The sequence below is a fragment of the Bicyclus anynana genome, chromosome 17 (genome assembly GCF_947172395.1).
Source record: "Bicyclus anynana chromosome 17, ilBicAnyn1.1, whole genome shotgun sequence".
Taxonomy (NCBI): domain Eukaryota; kingdom Metazoa; phylum Arthropoda; class Insecta; order Lepidoptera; family Nymphalidae; genus Bicyclus; species Bicyclus anynana.
The window spans coordinates 2,123,642-2,140,926 of NC_069099.1; the positions used below are offsets into that span (position 1 = coordinate 2,123,642).

General features: G+C 39.0%; 1 protein-coding gene and 1 non-coding gene across 2 annotated transcripts; both read right to left on the reverse strand.

Annotated features, from left to right (window-relative positions):
* Positions 1–11,969: 11,969 nt before the first annotated feature.
* Positions 11,970–12,051, reverse strand: Trnas-gcu (transfer RNA serine (anticodon GCU)). Its single transcript has one exon. It is a non-coding gene; the product is annotated as a tRNA-Ser (tRNA).
* Positions 12,052–16,323: 4,272 nt separating this feature from the next.
* LOC112051281 (phosphate carrier protein, mitochondrial-like) lies at positions 16,324–17,265 on the reverse strand. Its single transcript, XM_024089858.2, has one exon. The coding sequence runs from the start codon at positions 17,263–17,265 to the stop codon at positions 16,324–16,326; it is 942 nt and encodes a 313-aa protein (XP_023945626.2).
* Positions 17,266–17,285: the final 20 nt, after the last annotated feature.

Sequence of the window (17,285 nt, forward strand, 5' to 3'; positions counted from 1 at the left end):
GCAGATCTCTATTTCTAGAGAGCGTCCATTATTCATATGTCCTTAGAACTCATAGAAAACGTTTTGCTGCTCCCTTTTTCTTAGGTATTAACTTACTACTAGGTACTTAAAATGTTATATTCCAAAAAGTCAATCTATTTCTGGAAGTCAGTTCCCCTTTAGTATGTAATGGTAAGATGACCAATCGCGTTTGTTATCATACAAACTGAAGGACGAAGGCTCATTTGGTTTCTTCAGTTATATACACCAACGCGCTGTCTATCTACTAACTGTGAATCGCTTATCTGTACACCTAACATCCATCCAAAGGCAAGCTGACTTCTAATATTTGTTTGTACGAAAGTCTGTTTTCCAAACCATGTACCCGCTCCCAATCGTGTAAACCGCGCCTAATATAATACAGTAACCCCACAATACAGAGACAAAGAATTCTTTTAAACATCGCTAGACAATCATTATAACAGTGCAATTCTTTGGGAGCCCCTCAACCGGGAAATTCGTCCATTGTTTCTGTCGGGGTGAGGGGCGCGCGCGGGGGTGCCGGACTGTTCAAAGACACCGGCTTTGTTGGCGAGATGAAAAAGCACCGATCGGAAATGTCATTTTCTCGAATGCAGATGAGATTTCTTTGCGGCGTACGCTTATAGTGGTGCCGGTGAGTGCTTTGTCTGTGTTGATGTCCTCGTTGTGTGCAAGAGCGTATGTTGGTCACTAACAAAGCGCCAAGCGTCATCGACAGTGCAATAATCAACATGACTTCATGTCAGACAAACCATTTACAAAGTTGCTTTACGAATTAAGGAAGCAGCTCTCAACTGACGAGACTCCAGTTGTTAGACTTTATGGTTTCGGATAACTATGAATCAGCCAACGGTCGAGTTATCTAAGCTTTTCTTTCTTCTAAGAAATTGTTTCAACACAGAGTTGGAAAGTTGGTGAGGTTTCATCGACCTGGGTTTTATAATAATAATTCAAACTCCCTCATGTGTCGCGGTGCACGTCAAGCCGTCGGACCCGGTCATTATCGTCAAGATCTGATTATACTTCTATACTAATATTATATAGAGGTAAAGATTGTGGAGAGCCGTGATAGCCGTGATTGTGTACTTAGTTCTAGATAAGTTTGTAAAATAGTGCTAAACTAAAAATATTAACCTTGGCTGAGTTTGTTGTGAACTCTTCTCGGAACAAGGCGCTTTTGGAACCCTCGTAACTTTAATTTTAAGTTCTCGACTTTACTTACCACCATTTCAAATGTGACGTTTCAAAAGTGCTTGTAAACTAAGCCTAATTGAAATAAATAAATTTGATGACTTTTTTATGTAATAATCGAGGATAGAATTTATTATTACGACGTTGTAGAACCCTTGTTTGTTTCTTAATAGTGATCTAGTTACGATTGTGATAACGATTACGTTTCGCAATAGCACCTCGGGTCTCATCTGTTCGCTAGAGGTAGATCAATATTAAAATCACGTGTTCAGGTGAAATAAAGTCTAGTTATAATATTCCAGTCTAGTTATAATAGTGGGCTACTGAGTTGTGCAATAAGCAACAATAATACTTCAACACTATCCTCATCTTCTTTAGCGATGGATATCTAGTAGGTCAAGACTGGTCAAGAACAGTATTTTAAAAAGACGTTAAAAAGTTCTGTAAAAAAATTAAAAAAAAACTCCTAGTTATATAAAAGCTTAACTATGTAGTTAAAATAACTATAGTACAATCTAACATTGCATTGTTTGTATTTTTTTATATAAAAAAGAATATTTACCCCTCCTACTAGTCGGGAAAGACTATATTTGAAGTGGGTACGAATATAAACCAACGGAGCGGGGTTCGAACCACCACCCCTCGGTGATGAGTCCGACCGCTCTTACCGTTGAGCTATTGAGGGTAATTAACATTAGCATTAGCATTTAGAAAAGAAATTCAAAGTCAAAAGTCATTTACTTCAATTAGGCTCAGTTTACAGGCACTTTTGAAACACCAGGTAATGTTATGAGGTGATAATTAAAGTCGAAAACTTTAAATTAAATTTAAAAGGGTTCCGCGACTTGGTCGGACTATATTGTACAGTATGCCATAGAATAGAGAATTATTTACTAATCTATGCTAAGCCCTCATTCGCACGCGAGTTTTTAAAAAGCGTTCATCATCATCATCATCATCATTAACAGCCGATGGACGTCCACTGCTGGACATAGGCCTCTTCCAAGCAAAACGGTCTCGAGCCACGAGCATCCAGCGGCTCCCTGCAATCCGCTTGATGTCTTCGGTCCACCTAGTGGGGGAAAAAGCGTTCAGATACAACAAATGCATTCCCAAGTATATGTTCACACGGCAGAGTTTTTGAAACACGAAGGTTTTTCATCGAGCAACGTTGATTTTTAATTTTGGGCGTTGGAGATAGACTTCGTACTTGTATATACGCTACGCCCGCCAACGCTGGCTATTAACGCATCGCTTTTTAACTCTCGTGCGAATAAGGTCTAAGTATTGTGAAATTCCTTCTACTGTGAGTGTGAGTAGATACTAGTACTCCCACACTCTGTCGCTAAAAGCTCTACTACCTAAATGCAGCTCGAAAATTTTTAATGATGATGATCCCTAATGACTTTGGCAAAGGAAAAAATTATTGATGATAACATTACCACGGCATCTCCATCGTGGTTAACAGCATAACGTAATATTTTAGTGGAAATCAATAGATCAAGGCTCCGGATAAGTACTCTAATATCGGACCCTCGGCCGGCCCAATATTGTCTCGATATCACCTCCACCGCCGCACGTCACCGCCGCCGCTAACGGCTGTACATACACGCCATTTTGATATTTATGGCGATAGCGTACAAACTATTTTGGCATGCGTATATTGTCAGCTAGGGCTGCCAATTACAAAATTGAATAAATGTTGTGGTTGTAATTTTAAGATTATGACATTTTTTACCATTAGTTTTAGCCGCAAGCAGGGTGGCGATTGAAGCACGATATTAACAAAAGGAAAGTAGTTTTATTCTTAGACATCAAAGTTAAATTTCATTTATTTCAATTATGATTAGTTTATAAGCACTTTTAAAATCAGCCGATGGAAGACGTAGGCCTTTTGTTCCCTACAAAACTACACCACGGTACTGAGCCAACTGCATCCAACAACTACTAACTACTTGCTTGATGTCGTCGGCTCGTCAGCAACCAATATACAAGGAAATTGCAGTGTTGATGTTGCGTGTGAGCCATTAAAATTGAGCAGAATTATCGGCTTACGTTTTTACGTTATACTCTAAAATAATCATTAGATTATTTTAGAGTATAACGTAAAAACGTACAACATCGAAAATAATTTATTGGATAACTAAGGGGTTCCCTTAATTGACCTTAGTCTTCATCATCAGACCCCTAATAACAGACACAACTCATCTAGCTAGAAAGTTCTCAGCAATACGAATTAATCAAGGCCAAACACAAGGTAGTTACTGTAAACTGTTTAGGAGTCCTTGTCCTTGGTCTTCATCACCAAACCCCTAAATGACAGTCACAACCTATTTATGTGGAAAGTTTTCATTAATACAAATTAATCAAGCCCAAACAAAAGGTAACTGCTGTAAATCGCCGAGGACTTCCCTCGTCTGTTTTATGGCTCCATCATCAGATCGATTTTAAACCTTCATAAAATTGCAGTGCTTAAAAGTACTTAATGGAAAAGTTTACGAACACACTAGACACCCATATAATTTTCGAAAGTTCCTCTCAATTTCTCCAGGATTCCATCATCAGATCTTGACATGATGGCTATGGGACCAAATGGGGACTATACCGTTTTAAACAAAAAAAGAATTTTTGAAATCGGTCCAGGCGTCTTTGAGTAATCGGTGTACATACATAAAAAAAAGAAAAAAAAATACCGACCGAATTGAGAACCTCCTCCTTTTTGAAGTCGGTTAAAAACTACTAAGCATAAATGATTCCTAAAGAAATAGATACTTACTCATATTATAAGCGTTGCTGATTGAATATCTAAAATGTTACCGATAAATTCGAACAAGTTGGCAACCCTACTTTTATGGCGTAGTTTTAGCATATTACATTGAACCAATTTCAGATCAACGTGTATAGCTTTTATTACTTTACGCATAGAGTTGAAATTCCATTGGTTTTTAATAAGAACAGCGAGGTGTGGATTTCGGAAGGGATTGAAGTGCATAGTTTGGCTTTATTCATTGTATTTTATAGGTTTAGAGGACTCGAGTGGGGCAATAGCGAAATGTATATAAATAAGGATTATATTGCAAAACCATGCCTTTAAGGACGTATTGAATAATACACTAAATTCTCCCTTACACAAAAAAGGATCATGTATATTGTAACGAAAACAAGCAGATAGCTCAGATGGGGCTTACCACAACCTTTTGTAAAACCATCATGATATTATCTGTGATCTGTCCATCTTATTTAAGGGCATAAGTAATATAAAGTGGTACAAATTAAGCAATTAAAATGGAAACAATCCTGTGATAAGCTTATAAGCCTTTAGGATACGATATGTCGTAGGTCCGTGATACTGCATACTACTACTACTGCATACTAGCATATGCACTGCCTGATCCCCCTCATCATGAGACAAAGACAACTACTAGATACTCATGGGCCTGTACAACATGAGACATTGTAATTTCACCGGCATCACTAAAATGCTGCTTGAATCATGGTGTTTGGTGGTGGTACTTCATGTACTAGTTACGTCACAAAGTCCTATTACTTTTTAAGCATAAGGTTATAGACAAAAATGTCGAGCTACTCACAGCGCAGTGTAGGTGTCTGCGACAATACAATTTCACACACGGATTCTTTCCAAAGGCCCAATTTCTCGTATAATTTCCACTCCCCTTGGAAGTACCTTTAGGGTTGCCACTTTTGTTGAATTATTTTTCAAAATATCCATTTTTACACTATTTTTTAACCTTAGGATTATGAGACCATCCTAGACGAAAATAAAGCAAAGATTATTATTAATACTCTGATACTTTTCTACTCTAGTCATTTTGCGGATAAATTAGAGGCCAATATCTACCTAATATGCATTGGTAGCGAAATAAAGTATTCATTTAAATGTCATCCTTTAAATAATACCTACTAAAAAAATACTTAAATTTTAATCAATCGATAAGTACAAATAAAACACATTTTTTTTCACGCAAAACGACGTAACTTTATCTTATGACTAGATTATGAATTTAGATTTTACAATGTGCCATCTTACAGTCTTATCGCTTTTGCTTAAAGAAGAAATGATTGCTATTAAAACGAATTATTCCATCATGATATTATATTAATAAGCAGATGAAAATATTAGGTTCTTTATTCGATAATTTATATAACCGAGTTTTGCTGAAAAATTATAACACCTTGAGAACTTATAAATTATATTACCTATGAATTATGATGATGAGTGTTGCCTTACAGTTATGTAGTTACACGGAAAAAAATCAAGGTCTAACCCACAGAACAAAGCTCTATATTCATTTGTACATTTCTTTTGACAACCCTGCAGAGTATAAAACACAGTAGGCATAATTCTGGTGTCATTACTCACAGTTTTAGCGGGTTTCGGCGGGTAATGACTTTATTTGAAATTAACTTCCCGGGAAGCCGCCGCGGTTGAATTATATCCTCGCCGGGAACGCGGAGAAAAACTGAGTAACATTCCGCATTTGAATTCTGCGAGTACAACTTCAAAATAGTTACTACGTTGAATTAATTTGTATATGGATTGGACAAACTTGGCGTTTGAAACGTCAAGTTTACAAACACCTATACCTACTTGAAATAAATGAATTTTGATTTTGTTTTTGAATGGTCTTTCTCCTAATAGGAGAGAGGATATTATGGAGCTCCAATTCACCACACTGCGGGTTGCGGCAGTTGCACCAATGCGAGTCGGCAAGCTTTGAGTATAATAATGACCGAGACCTAAGCAAAATTGGCTAATTATTTGATCAAGGAAGCATATTTTGTGAAGCATTACTAATTTGCATATGGCGTAAATATGGCGTATGGTTTGGCGACGCGTAACAAGGTCTACATGAATTGGTCTAGCCGGATTATATTCACATCAGAAACTGACTTCCATGTGGATGATATCGTAAGCATTCGGTATAGGCAATATTAATATTACAGAGGTAAAGTTTGTACGGTTGTAAGGATTAATAACTGTGGACCTACTGAATTGATTTTTAAAATTTCTCACGTAATTTTTGAGTGAAAGAAAGAAAGAAAAAACATTTATTTCAAAATAGTGCCATAGGCTATAATTATTTTCTCCCCGTATTCCGTTGGAAATGAGAATAAAAGTCATAGCTCATTAGAGTCACCAGGGACCCTACCCGCACCGCCTCACTTCGAGTGGTTAGTATTCATCGTATGGATTTATATGGGCATGCGCTCACAACTCTGTACCATCGCCGGATCACCTAGCTCGCGAGATGTCCAAGCGCAGACTGCGAGTGAATGACAATGATAGCTCGCTGTTAGGATGCTTGCCTCGCGTGAAATTCTACTCGGAAATTCGTTGATCATGCGAGGTTCACTGGTGACAACGCGGCGTCCACCCGTGGTCCAGCCGTCGACTACATGTGGACGCCTAGCGACGAGGCGGTGCGGGTCGGGCCCCGGGTGGTTCCAATGAGCTACGACCTTTACGCGGGTGAAAGCGCGGGGTGTCTGTTAGTGTCTAATAAAAGATAGATGGAGTTCAACGCCTTTGTGTTTTATTAAGTGAATGGCGCAGTCGGTAGGAGGTTGAGCACGGATTGGTACGTTTTTGCTCAAAAACTCAAGATTAAAACTTATAATAATTTGAACTGTCAAGTCACCGTCGATTCCATGGCACCTGCCGCCCAAGGTACGAAAGAAACGTAATAAATTTCCTTTAATTTCAAACTTACGCCGCAAACTACTTAGAAACCGAAGTAAAATAACTGAACTAAAATGCTTTTCAGTTGGACATCGGAGTTTTGAAGTTTGGTGCTGACCGCATTTTAATTAAATTGCAAATACCACTCAGTGTCTGGCGCTTTGATCTCAAGTTTGTTAAGTAAGGGATTAACTTACTTGACACGAACAAACTGACTTTTTAATAATGCGCCCTTATGAATTGAGAAAGACCTCTCGTGACTGCCTCGCTGGTCCAGTGTTTAGCCTATGTGTGTCCTAACCACGAGAAACCCTGGTGGAAATACGTTATACTGAGCTTTTCTTTCTTCTAAGAAATTTTCAGTTAAAATCCGGAGTTTGCAAATTGGTGGCGTTACACCGTACCTCGTCGGTTCCAGTCAGAATCATTAACGTCTGGTGAGAATTTAACATTATCAGCTAAGCTCATCGATCCACATTGACGCTTGACCGAGCCTACACTAATATTTTAAAGAGATAAAGTTTGAGGTATCAAAATCGGTTCAGAACATCCGAAGATTACCCTATTTCTCTAGATTTACTGAACCGATTTTCAAAAATCTTTTACCACTAGAAAGCCACGTTATTTGTGAGTGTAATTTTAGGGATGTATTCTCATTTGACGACCTCCGTGGCGCAGTGGTATGCGCGGTGGATTTATAAGATTTTACGGAGGTCCTAGGTTCGATTCTCGGCTGGGCCGATTGAGGTTTTCTTAATTGGTCCAGGTCTGGCTGGTGGGAGGCTTCGGCCGTGGCTAGTTACCACCGAAGGAAGAAACTGAAATGAGTGTGAATTTCATTTTACTCTTAACAAGTTAGCCCGCTTCCATCTTAGATTGCATCATCACTTACCATCAGGTGAGATTGTAGTCAAGTAAAGGGCTAACTTGTAGAGAGAAAAAAAGAAAGTGAATGACTACGCGGATGATACCGCGAAACAACGGCTAGTATTGTTTGTATTTAAAAGATGATATTTCGACAATATTAAAGCGTGTTTGGGACTAAGAATTTCAAAAAATAATAAACAATGATCATAATACCGAATCACTTGGCTGAAATATCGCTTTAAAACAAAATGTCTCTGCAATAATATTATACTATCAGTGGTAATAAATAAGTTCATTTCGAAAATCATGTATCACAGTGTCCATTTGATTCGCTCGCATTTCCCGAGTCCGTGGTCGCATCACACCGCGCGCTATTTCAGTAACTACGAAGCCTTAGTACGAAAACTGGACTACATAACTACAAAACTCAGTAACAATCAATAATAAATATACCTACCTTATACACCTCGTTTTATAGTTATAACCTACTTACTTTATGAAGGGTCAAACATAAGAAAATTTTATTGTATAGGTGAAAAATATATGTCGCCGTGGAAGCTTGGCTCACTGAAAAATCCTTTAAACCACACCCTTGTCACAAGTCCTGGGACTTGCTCGATGTGCTTCCTCTACCACAACTACCAGGGTAAAATAGTAAAATTAAGAGTAGTTTATTGTGTAAACGATGAGTGAGGTTAAGCATAGCATACCTATCGTAAATGACAGAGCCGATGACCAAAGTTAGGTCAGAGGTTCTGTCCACATTTTTATTAATGACTCTACGTTTTCTACGACATATACGACTTTAAAACTATTTCAGTAAAGTCAATTTTCCTTTGATTTTATTGTACAGATAGTCTGAAACTATTGACGCTTGCAGAGTAATCTCGTACTAAAGGTACTGATGTTCAGGCGTTTCATACAAGTTGAAGAACTAACCAAGTTGTAAACACACCTGAAGTACGGTAAATACATCTCTATCACCCAGTAGATAAAAGTCAAGTCACACGTAAAGGTAAATCGGTTATAATATAACAAGTTAAACCAGGGTACATCCCAACAATTTACGGAGCGCGAACTGGTGAAATTTTACGAACTGGTTCGGAATTTTTTATTCACTACATCATGGATGGATCATAAAGTTCTTTGAAAAATTTTCTAGTCGAGAACTTTAAACGGTGACGAACTTCACTCACGTCCCCGTACATTAGTATTCTGTCAGATATTTACAAGTTTATCTATAAACTAGGAATCGCTCCGCGGTTTCACCTACGTTAAAATCAACTAGTTTTTTAACAAATAAACACAAGAAAAATAAAATCTTACCACTTTTTAATATTACTTTAGAGAGAAATGAAGATTAGATGAAGATATGTGATGGGTTTTCTGACATAGTCACTAGGAAAGAGTTTTTGGAAATTACAAAAATCTTCAATTTTCAAACTTGCCATAAAACTTTCTATGAAAAGTTTCAGGATATTCTGTTATTTGAAGAAGTCGTGGGCAGAGTAAGGCGTGAAAATAGTAGGAATCACATGTAGCTCTCGTATATTTTCCTTGATGTGATGCATTTGAGAGTTTTGTTGCATTAAGTAGAATGCATTTTATTCAACATAATTCTGTAAACAAGTGAAGTGAAGGTTGAACAAGAGTTTTTTATTTAAGTGATTCATTCGACTTTGGTCTTTAGGCGAAAGTTTTAGGAAGGTTGTCTTCGCCTTACTAATCATGACATAAGTTCACTAGGAGTGACTAACTGTCAATGACTGATGACCTTTGACCCCTTTCGCTCTGATAGGGCCAATTATTATTTAAAAAAATTAAAAAAGGACGTCTATAAATCTACTTAATAGATATGATTGTGATAATTATTTAACTTCTAGTAGTTAGTATGCAACACTTTTGATAAATAAAGTCTAGCAATAAGTAGTGACTCTACCACCGGTTCAAAAAGCAGATCCTACAGAGAAGAATACCAGGCATATGCTTATCTATACTAATATTATAAAGAGGTAAAGTTTGTAAGTTTGTAAGTTTGTCACATTTTTTAAATGGGGTAATCTTCGGAACTTCTGGTCCGATTTTAAAAATTCTTTCACCAGTAGAATGCTACATTATCGGGGAGTGCTATAGGCTATATTTTATATTGGTATCATATATATTAGCCGAGTTATCACAGTTTTTGTCATACAGGTCGGACTGAAAATCCTCTTAAACAGACTTATTCGCATGCGCTGCCTTATCTATTGTGTAAAATTGAAATTAATGTATGGAGACTTTATGTATCTTTAAAAGTTCTACAAAAAAGTCCGCGACACCATATATCTATCTTCTATATATTAGCAGATATAGTACCTTTTTTGTTTTAAAAATTATTAATTTTATATACTTAGGTTTACGTCATTATATATACAACTAAACTTTAATCCTTATTAAAAAAAATTTAATAATCACAAGGATATTATGGAGATAAGATTTGCCCTTTACAGTATGTTAATTACTTAAATAGTTTCGGAGATAATACAAAATTTCTAAAAGATGCAGAAATTCCGCTATATGACGCCCGGCGCATTCATTTACGTAGTTCCCGATCCCGTGTGAATATGGGGATCAAACATAGCCTATGACACTCGCAAATAACGTAGCTTTCTATTGGTAAAATAATTTTCCAAATCGGTCCAGTAGATCCAGAGATTACCTCCTACAACCACATGAACATTACCTCTTTATATTATTAGCATAGAAGTCTCTATTCCTCTTGGTCATACCACCACTCTCGAAGGACTGGACCGATTTTGCTAAGGGTAGGAGTAAGATAGAGAAGTTACAGGGTAGGGTACGGGTAGGGAAGCGTAGGGGTAGTGTAGGGGTAGGGTAGGTTTCGGGCCGGGTTTAGGGTAGTGGTAGGGTAGGAGTAGAGGTAGGGTAGTGGTAGGGTAGAGGTACGGGTAGGATAGGGAAGTGGTAGGGTAGGGGTAGGATAGGCGTTAGATAAGGGTACGGGTGGGATAGGGGTAGGAAAGGGATAGGGTACGGGGATGGTAGGGGTAGGATGGGGGTAGGGTGTAGGTAAGGTAGGGGTAGGATGGGGGTAGGGTGTAGGTAAGGTAGGGGTAGTGTGGGGGTAGGGGTAGAGTAGGGTAGGGTAGGGGTAGGGTAGATGTAGGGGTTGGGTAGGGTAGGGTTGGGGTAGTGGTAGGGTAGGGGTAGGGTAGGGTAGGGGTAGTAGTAAAGTTGACATCGACATTTACGCGGACGAAGTCGCGGGCGTCCGCTAGTGTCATATAAGCTCAGGTCGGTGGACCTAACTTTGTAACATGTGTATTTGTCATATCCTGTAACTTACGGAACGCTCGATTGTGATCCTATATGATGATGATAACCAGTTTAGAAAATATATAAATTACAAAATCAACCAACAGGAGTCAAACTCTGAACCATTCGGTTAAAAGCAAATTTTTACAAAGACATTATGATACTAATAATGACTCGACACGTCCTATTATTATCAGCTATAAACACATAAGCGACCTCACGATCTATTTTTTGACCTTGAAATTTATTTGATTACGTTTATTTTTACCTATACACAATAAAGACCAAACAAACAATACCTATAATGTATAAAATATACATTACCAATTTATTTTAAATGGTCGACAACAAGATCGGAATCTCTAGTCATGTAGGAGAGGAGTATATAGAACCCTATATATATCTAAATGCATACAGACATACATCTATACTAATATAATAAAGCTGAAGAGTTTGTTTGTTTGTTTGATTGAACGCGCTAATCTCTGGAACTACTGGTCCGATTTAAAAAATTCTTTCAGTGTTAGATAGCCCATTTATCGAGGAAGGCTATAGGCTATATATTATCCCTGTATTTCTACGGGAACGGGAACCACGCGGGTGAAACCGCGCGGCGTCAGCTAGTATCAAATAAAGAACTTCCTTTTTTAAAGTCGGCTAAAAAAACGTTTACAGTGATCATATATTTCGAAAAGGAGTTACATGTTAAAAATCTATTTATGCTTGGCTTGGAAATATGAGTACCATTATTATTAAATAGGTCAGTTAGAGGCATAATAATAATTATTATTTACTTCGGTTTATATTACATAAGTATAATTTTAATGTTATCTATATAAAAAAAAATTAATTAAAAAAAAAGTCAAAAGTGAGTCGACGAGGATGGGATTCGAACCCACGCGTGCAGAGCACATTGGATTAGCAGTCCAACGCCTTAACCACTCGGCCACCTCGTCGCTTGCACATGTGCCGAAATGAGTCATCACATCTGCGCATGACACGAGGATCACACTCGTCATGGATCCTTACTAGCGGCGTGCACTAGGTTTTTAACTAGGGTTGCACAAAATGGAAGTTCTTTCTCCAATAGAGGTTTGTTGTGAATTCTCAGGGTAAGCAGTTATGTCTGCAGCTATGAAGTGCACGCCACTGATCTATACAAGTTGCACCACTAAGCCTGTCTGTCTGCTTAAATCAAATTACTTTATAACAAGTAAGTGTACAAGCAATTGTATGTTTGTAACATTGACGCATAAGTAATAAGTAGGTATTTTGAAGTGACTCTGTTTCGAGTCCTGAGTCGGGCTATGAAGTACTAAGCTTTTCTTTTCTTTTAAGTAACTTTCTGTCAAAATTCTCAAACTCTATTTTTTCAGATTTTTCTCAGAAATTCAGAAAATAAGGTACTTAGGCTAGCTTATCCTAATAACTATACAAATCAAGCCCACGTGGTAGGGTAACAAGAATACTGGTTGCATTTCCGTGCTGGACAGCCAGGCTGATCCTTTGCGCAAACAATGGGCCAGCCCTCACCAGTTGAAGCAACTAGCCGCGGTGAAATGATTCGGAGTTGAAAAGTTGGTGATGGTCATTAATCAGTCAAACAGTAATCAGTACCATAAGCCCGCGAAGCCGCAAAGGTGGAATAGTGGGTCTAAACTCCATATCCTCTTTCTTTTAAGGAAGAAGGCCAAGCGGTTTAAATAGGCTGATAATAACAATAATATTCAACTTGAAATTTATTCATAAAGTTATTTACATAACCAATTTTATACAGTTTAGCTAATCAATTAACTCCTCCCCAATAACAAAGTCAACAGTGTAGCGAGTCGAGTATACCCGCTCGTTGCCGACGCGAATGATACTGCACAATTTCATCGCTCTATTTGAAATGTGTCAATTCTCTCGCCGTTTGGATGTTAGCGTTTCATTTGAAGACACAATGGGGTGGCAGAATTGGGTTACACCCTGCGGATTGAATGACCACAGGCGAAAAGATCCGGTATATCAAATATGGACTTGTAATATTTATAACCTGCCACTGTGTAAAAAATTATAAAATACGTTGTTGTCATGAGCCAATGACTTCATAATCACATAGGTCGTCGATTTTATGTTATTGGTTATAAGGTCGATGACGTGATTAAATTTCCATGAAATCTATATGATTATCAACAATGGAAACATAAGATAACCACCGTGCAAATGAATATCTTAATTTGTTTAATGAATTCACGAAATTTTAACGTATGTAGTCTTTGTCAAAACTCATCCAGAAGATCTATAAGGATGTATTTAGAGATAGTATGAGTGAAATAACTGAGCTTACGCCATGCAGCCTAAGGTAGACGGGTGCAGGGTAGCATGAGCACGGCTCTTTTATAAAAGACTAGCTGACGCCCCGCGGTTTCACCCACATAGTTCCCGTGAGAACACGAGAATAAAGTACTCGTATAGCCTATGTTATTCGGCGTTTGTTACAATCGGTTGAGTTGCTTTTGTATTAATACGTAACAAACAAACAAAACATCGATTCTTACCTCTTTATACCGATTTTCCACTCAATATCAGGTGGCCTATTTATGATAAAAATAAAACAATAAATTAAAAAGGAAAAAAAAATGCATACGCGCCAAATTGAGAACCTCCTTTATAAAGTCGGTTGGTAAGATATATTTAATCAATAAAAATACGTTAAAATTATTCCCGAATTATTGGAAAAAAATATCGAGTATGACATCGATCACAATATATTTTAATTCGGCAGTATAATTATGTCTAGCACTATGCAGGGACCACGGGGAATAAACCAAAAAAAAAAAAACAATGTTCTATACCTAGTCAATGAACATACTGGTGACACTTACACTGCGCACTACATCGGTGTGTTGTATGATTATCACACAACGTATGTAGTTATGTGTTATTTCCTTTTACGTCGACTGCTGACGCGAACTTTGTATGCTGTTCGACTGATTTTACGCTTGAGGTGCAGTGGCGTGCACAGAGTACTGAGTAGAGTATGCATAATACCATTAGACTGGTCTGGTTTCAGCCGTGGTTAGAAATAAAGAAATTAATATGGTAAAGAAGATAACGTCACCGCCTGACATCTGATGAGATTGCACACAATCATTATTGTACTTGATTAAAGAAATAATCGGTCCAATAATTTCGAAAAACACAGAAAAATTACTAGCAAAACCGAGAGACATCGGGTCCTGGAACATACTGTCTTCCAAATAAAGAATTTTCCAAAAAATCACTACTTTAAGTGCCACCTGTCGAAATCAAAACCAACGGCGGTTTCAGATAAAGAGGGCTTATAAACCGTGAGTTGAATTAAAGTCAGCTGACAGACTAAGAGTATATTTAGCATGTGTGTGTGTGTGTTTGTGTGTGTTCTAACACTCCAATGAAGTGTTAGACCTGTAGAAAACAATAAACATTGATTTTCGTCGATTATAGTCAATAGTCAATGTTCATTTATTTCAATTAGGCTTAGTTTTACAAGCACTTCTGAAATGTCAGGAAATAAATAATATTATAAAATAATAGTTATAATAACTACTCAAAAACTTAGAAATAAAATTTACGAGGGTTTCAAAAGCGCCTTGGTCCGAGAAGAGCCCACAACAAACTCAGCCAGGTTTTTTCTTTTTTAGTTTATCACCATTTAACAATTGATATATAAATAGGCAAAGCCAAGCTTTTTTCCAAGCTTTTTTCGTTTATATATCATTAACACTATAAATACGACTTTTCTATAAGCTTGCGTTTAATTAAAACTTTGAAGTTATTGAGAGACATACCCGTGGCTTCATGTGGCAGTTTATTATATAAAATATGCAATTCAGCCCGTACTCGCACCTACTCTAGCCATTGGTAAGTAAATAACTATGGATATTTAACTGGTGGCCAATAAAAAACACAAATAAAAACATTTAACAACAACAATATTAAGCAATTTGTAGGTAGGTATATTCTAATGTTAAAAGCTATTGTGTTTATATACACCAAGAGCTACACCTTCAATAAAACACCCCGGGCCAACAAAACATGCGCCCGGGTAAATCCAAGATTATGTTAAATGTGTGCTAGTGTTTGCTATTGTCCACTTATAAAACATTGCCCGGATCCCGGCGGGCCCGGGTAAGTGGGCACGATGTACGGATAAACCCGGCATTATTGTTATTGCCCCGGATAGAAGAGTTAATGCCCCTGGTTTAGGATTATTGGATAGCTGGAACATTACCGGAGATGCGAGCGCGATACAGGAAACTATTCGTGTCACATTCAAAGATCTGTGGGAGCCATTTGTGCGGTGTTATTGCGTTGTATTGTTTACTTGGTGACAAGTTACTATTTTATAATCACATCAAAATTATCAGCTTATTTTAACAGCCCACTATAAAGATACCAATAGATTTTAAATAACTTTTAGCAAGAGTGATAGGCATTTTCTAAGCGCGCTCCAACATATAGAAGCGAATTATCTTGTTAGGAGTACCCAGGATGAAAATCAGCACCCCTTTTTGTTTCTACACAACAACGTACCGGAACACTAAATCGCTTGGCAGTACGTCATTGCTGGTGTATGGTAACTAGCCACGGCCGAAGTTTCCCTGCAGTCACCACGACCTAGGTCACAAAATTAACATCTCGTGATCGAAAACTACATCAGCTTATCACTGGTTCAACAAGGAACTACCAGAACTGATCTGAGCCAATTTAAAAGATATCCAATATTGAGCCGAGCTGATAGGATTCGAGCCCATTGTCTGACGAGAACCACACACTACCGACTGCGTAAGAGAGGTTGATTTTACAGTGAAACTTAATACTATCACAATATTGTAATGTGCATTGCAGGCTGACCAGAAATGTTGGTCTGTTGATATTTGTGGCTCGCGAGCGGCGCGCACTGCGTGGTGTTGCCAGATGCGATGCGGCCTACACGGAACGGATTGTTCTGAATATACACAAAAACATACAGCCGGACCTCCTCCTTTTTGGAAGTCGAGTTATAAGTCTTGGAAAAACTACTTTCAAGTAAATTATAGTTAATGGCAAAGATTTAGAAGAAGATTTAGAATAAGGTACATAGTTTCCAAGATTTGACCGACGCGACACTAATAGGGCAAGCATCAAAACAATTAGTAAACATAAGACATCAGAAAAACCTTAATACACACCATTTATTCAATATAAACAAAACACGAGTAACACTACTTTCCCAATTTCTTCCTCAAAGAGTCCGGCATGTCGGCGGGCGGCGGGCGCGGCATGCCGGTGTACACCTTGAACGCGTCGTACACGAACCACTGCAGCCCCGTCAGCGTGCCGATCATGATGATGCGCGCCACCAGCCCGCGCCAGATGCCCACCATCCCCACCTCGCGCAGGATGCCGCCGATGCTCGCGCTCGGCTCCTTGTTCAGCTTCGACACGATCGTGTCCGACGGGTGCGACACGATCGCGCACAGCACGCCGGCGATGTACCCCGCGGAGAACGTCACGACCAACTGCTCCGTCTTGGTGCACTGCTCGCGCGGCTTCGGCACCACGTTCGCGTACAGGTACTCCAACGTCTTCTCGAAGGAGGAGAACTTCATCATCGTGTACGGCACCTGGCGCCCCCACAGCGGCGTCAGCCCTCTGTAGAACACTCCGAAGCCCTCCGTCGACATCATGTGCGGCATGGCCCTCCTCATCTGCGACGTGTACCCCGGCGTCGTCTGCATCCTCACTTTGGTGGCTTCGAAGGGCGCGAGGAAGGCGTCCGCGATGAGTTCCGCCGACGCCGACGCCGCCAGATACATATACGTCCTGTACAAGTAAGCGGTCTCTTCGTCGACCATAGTTGCGAATTTGTATTTGAAATATTCGTAGCCTGCGAATTTCGCGGCGCCCTGGAGACTGTAGCCGATGAGGGTGGGCGCCCAGCCTTTCACCAAGTTGGCGGCGCCGCCTTCTCTGAACGATATGCCGAAGCCTTTGAAGATGGACTTGTACTTGGCGGGGTCGACCTGCAGCCGGCACTTGACCAGGTCGAGCGGCGTCACGAAGGTGTGCGTGGTGCCGCAAGCCACGGCGCCGCCCGCCGCGCACAGCTGGAAGTATTTGTTGCTGTACATCGCACACGAGTACTCTTCCTTCCCCTTCGCCATTTTGATTCCACAACTGTACT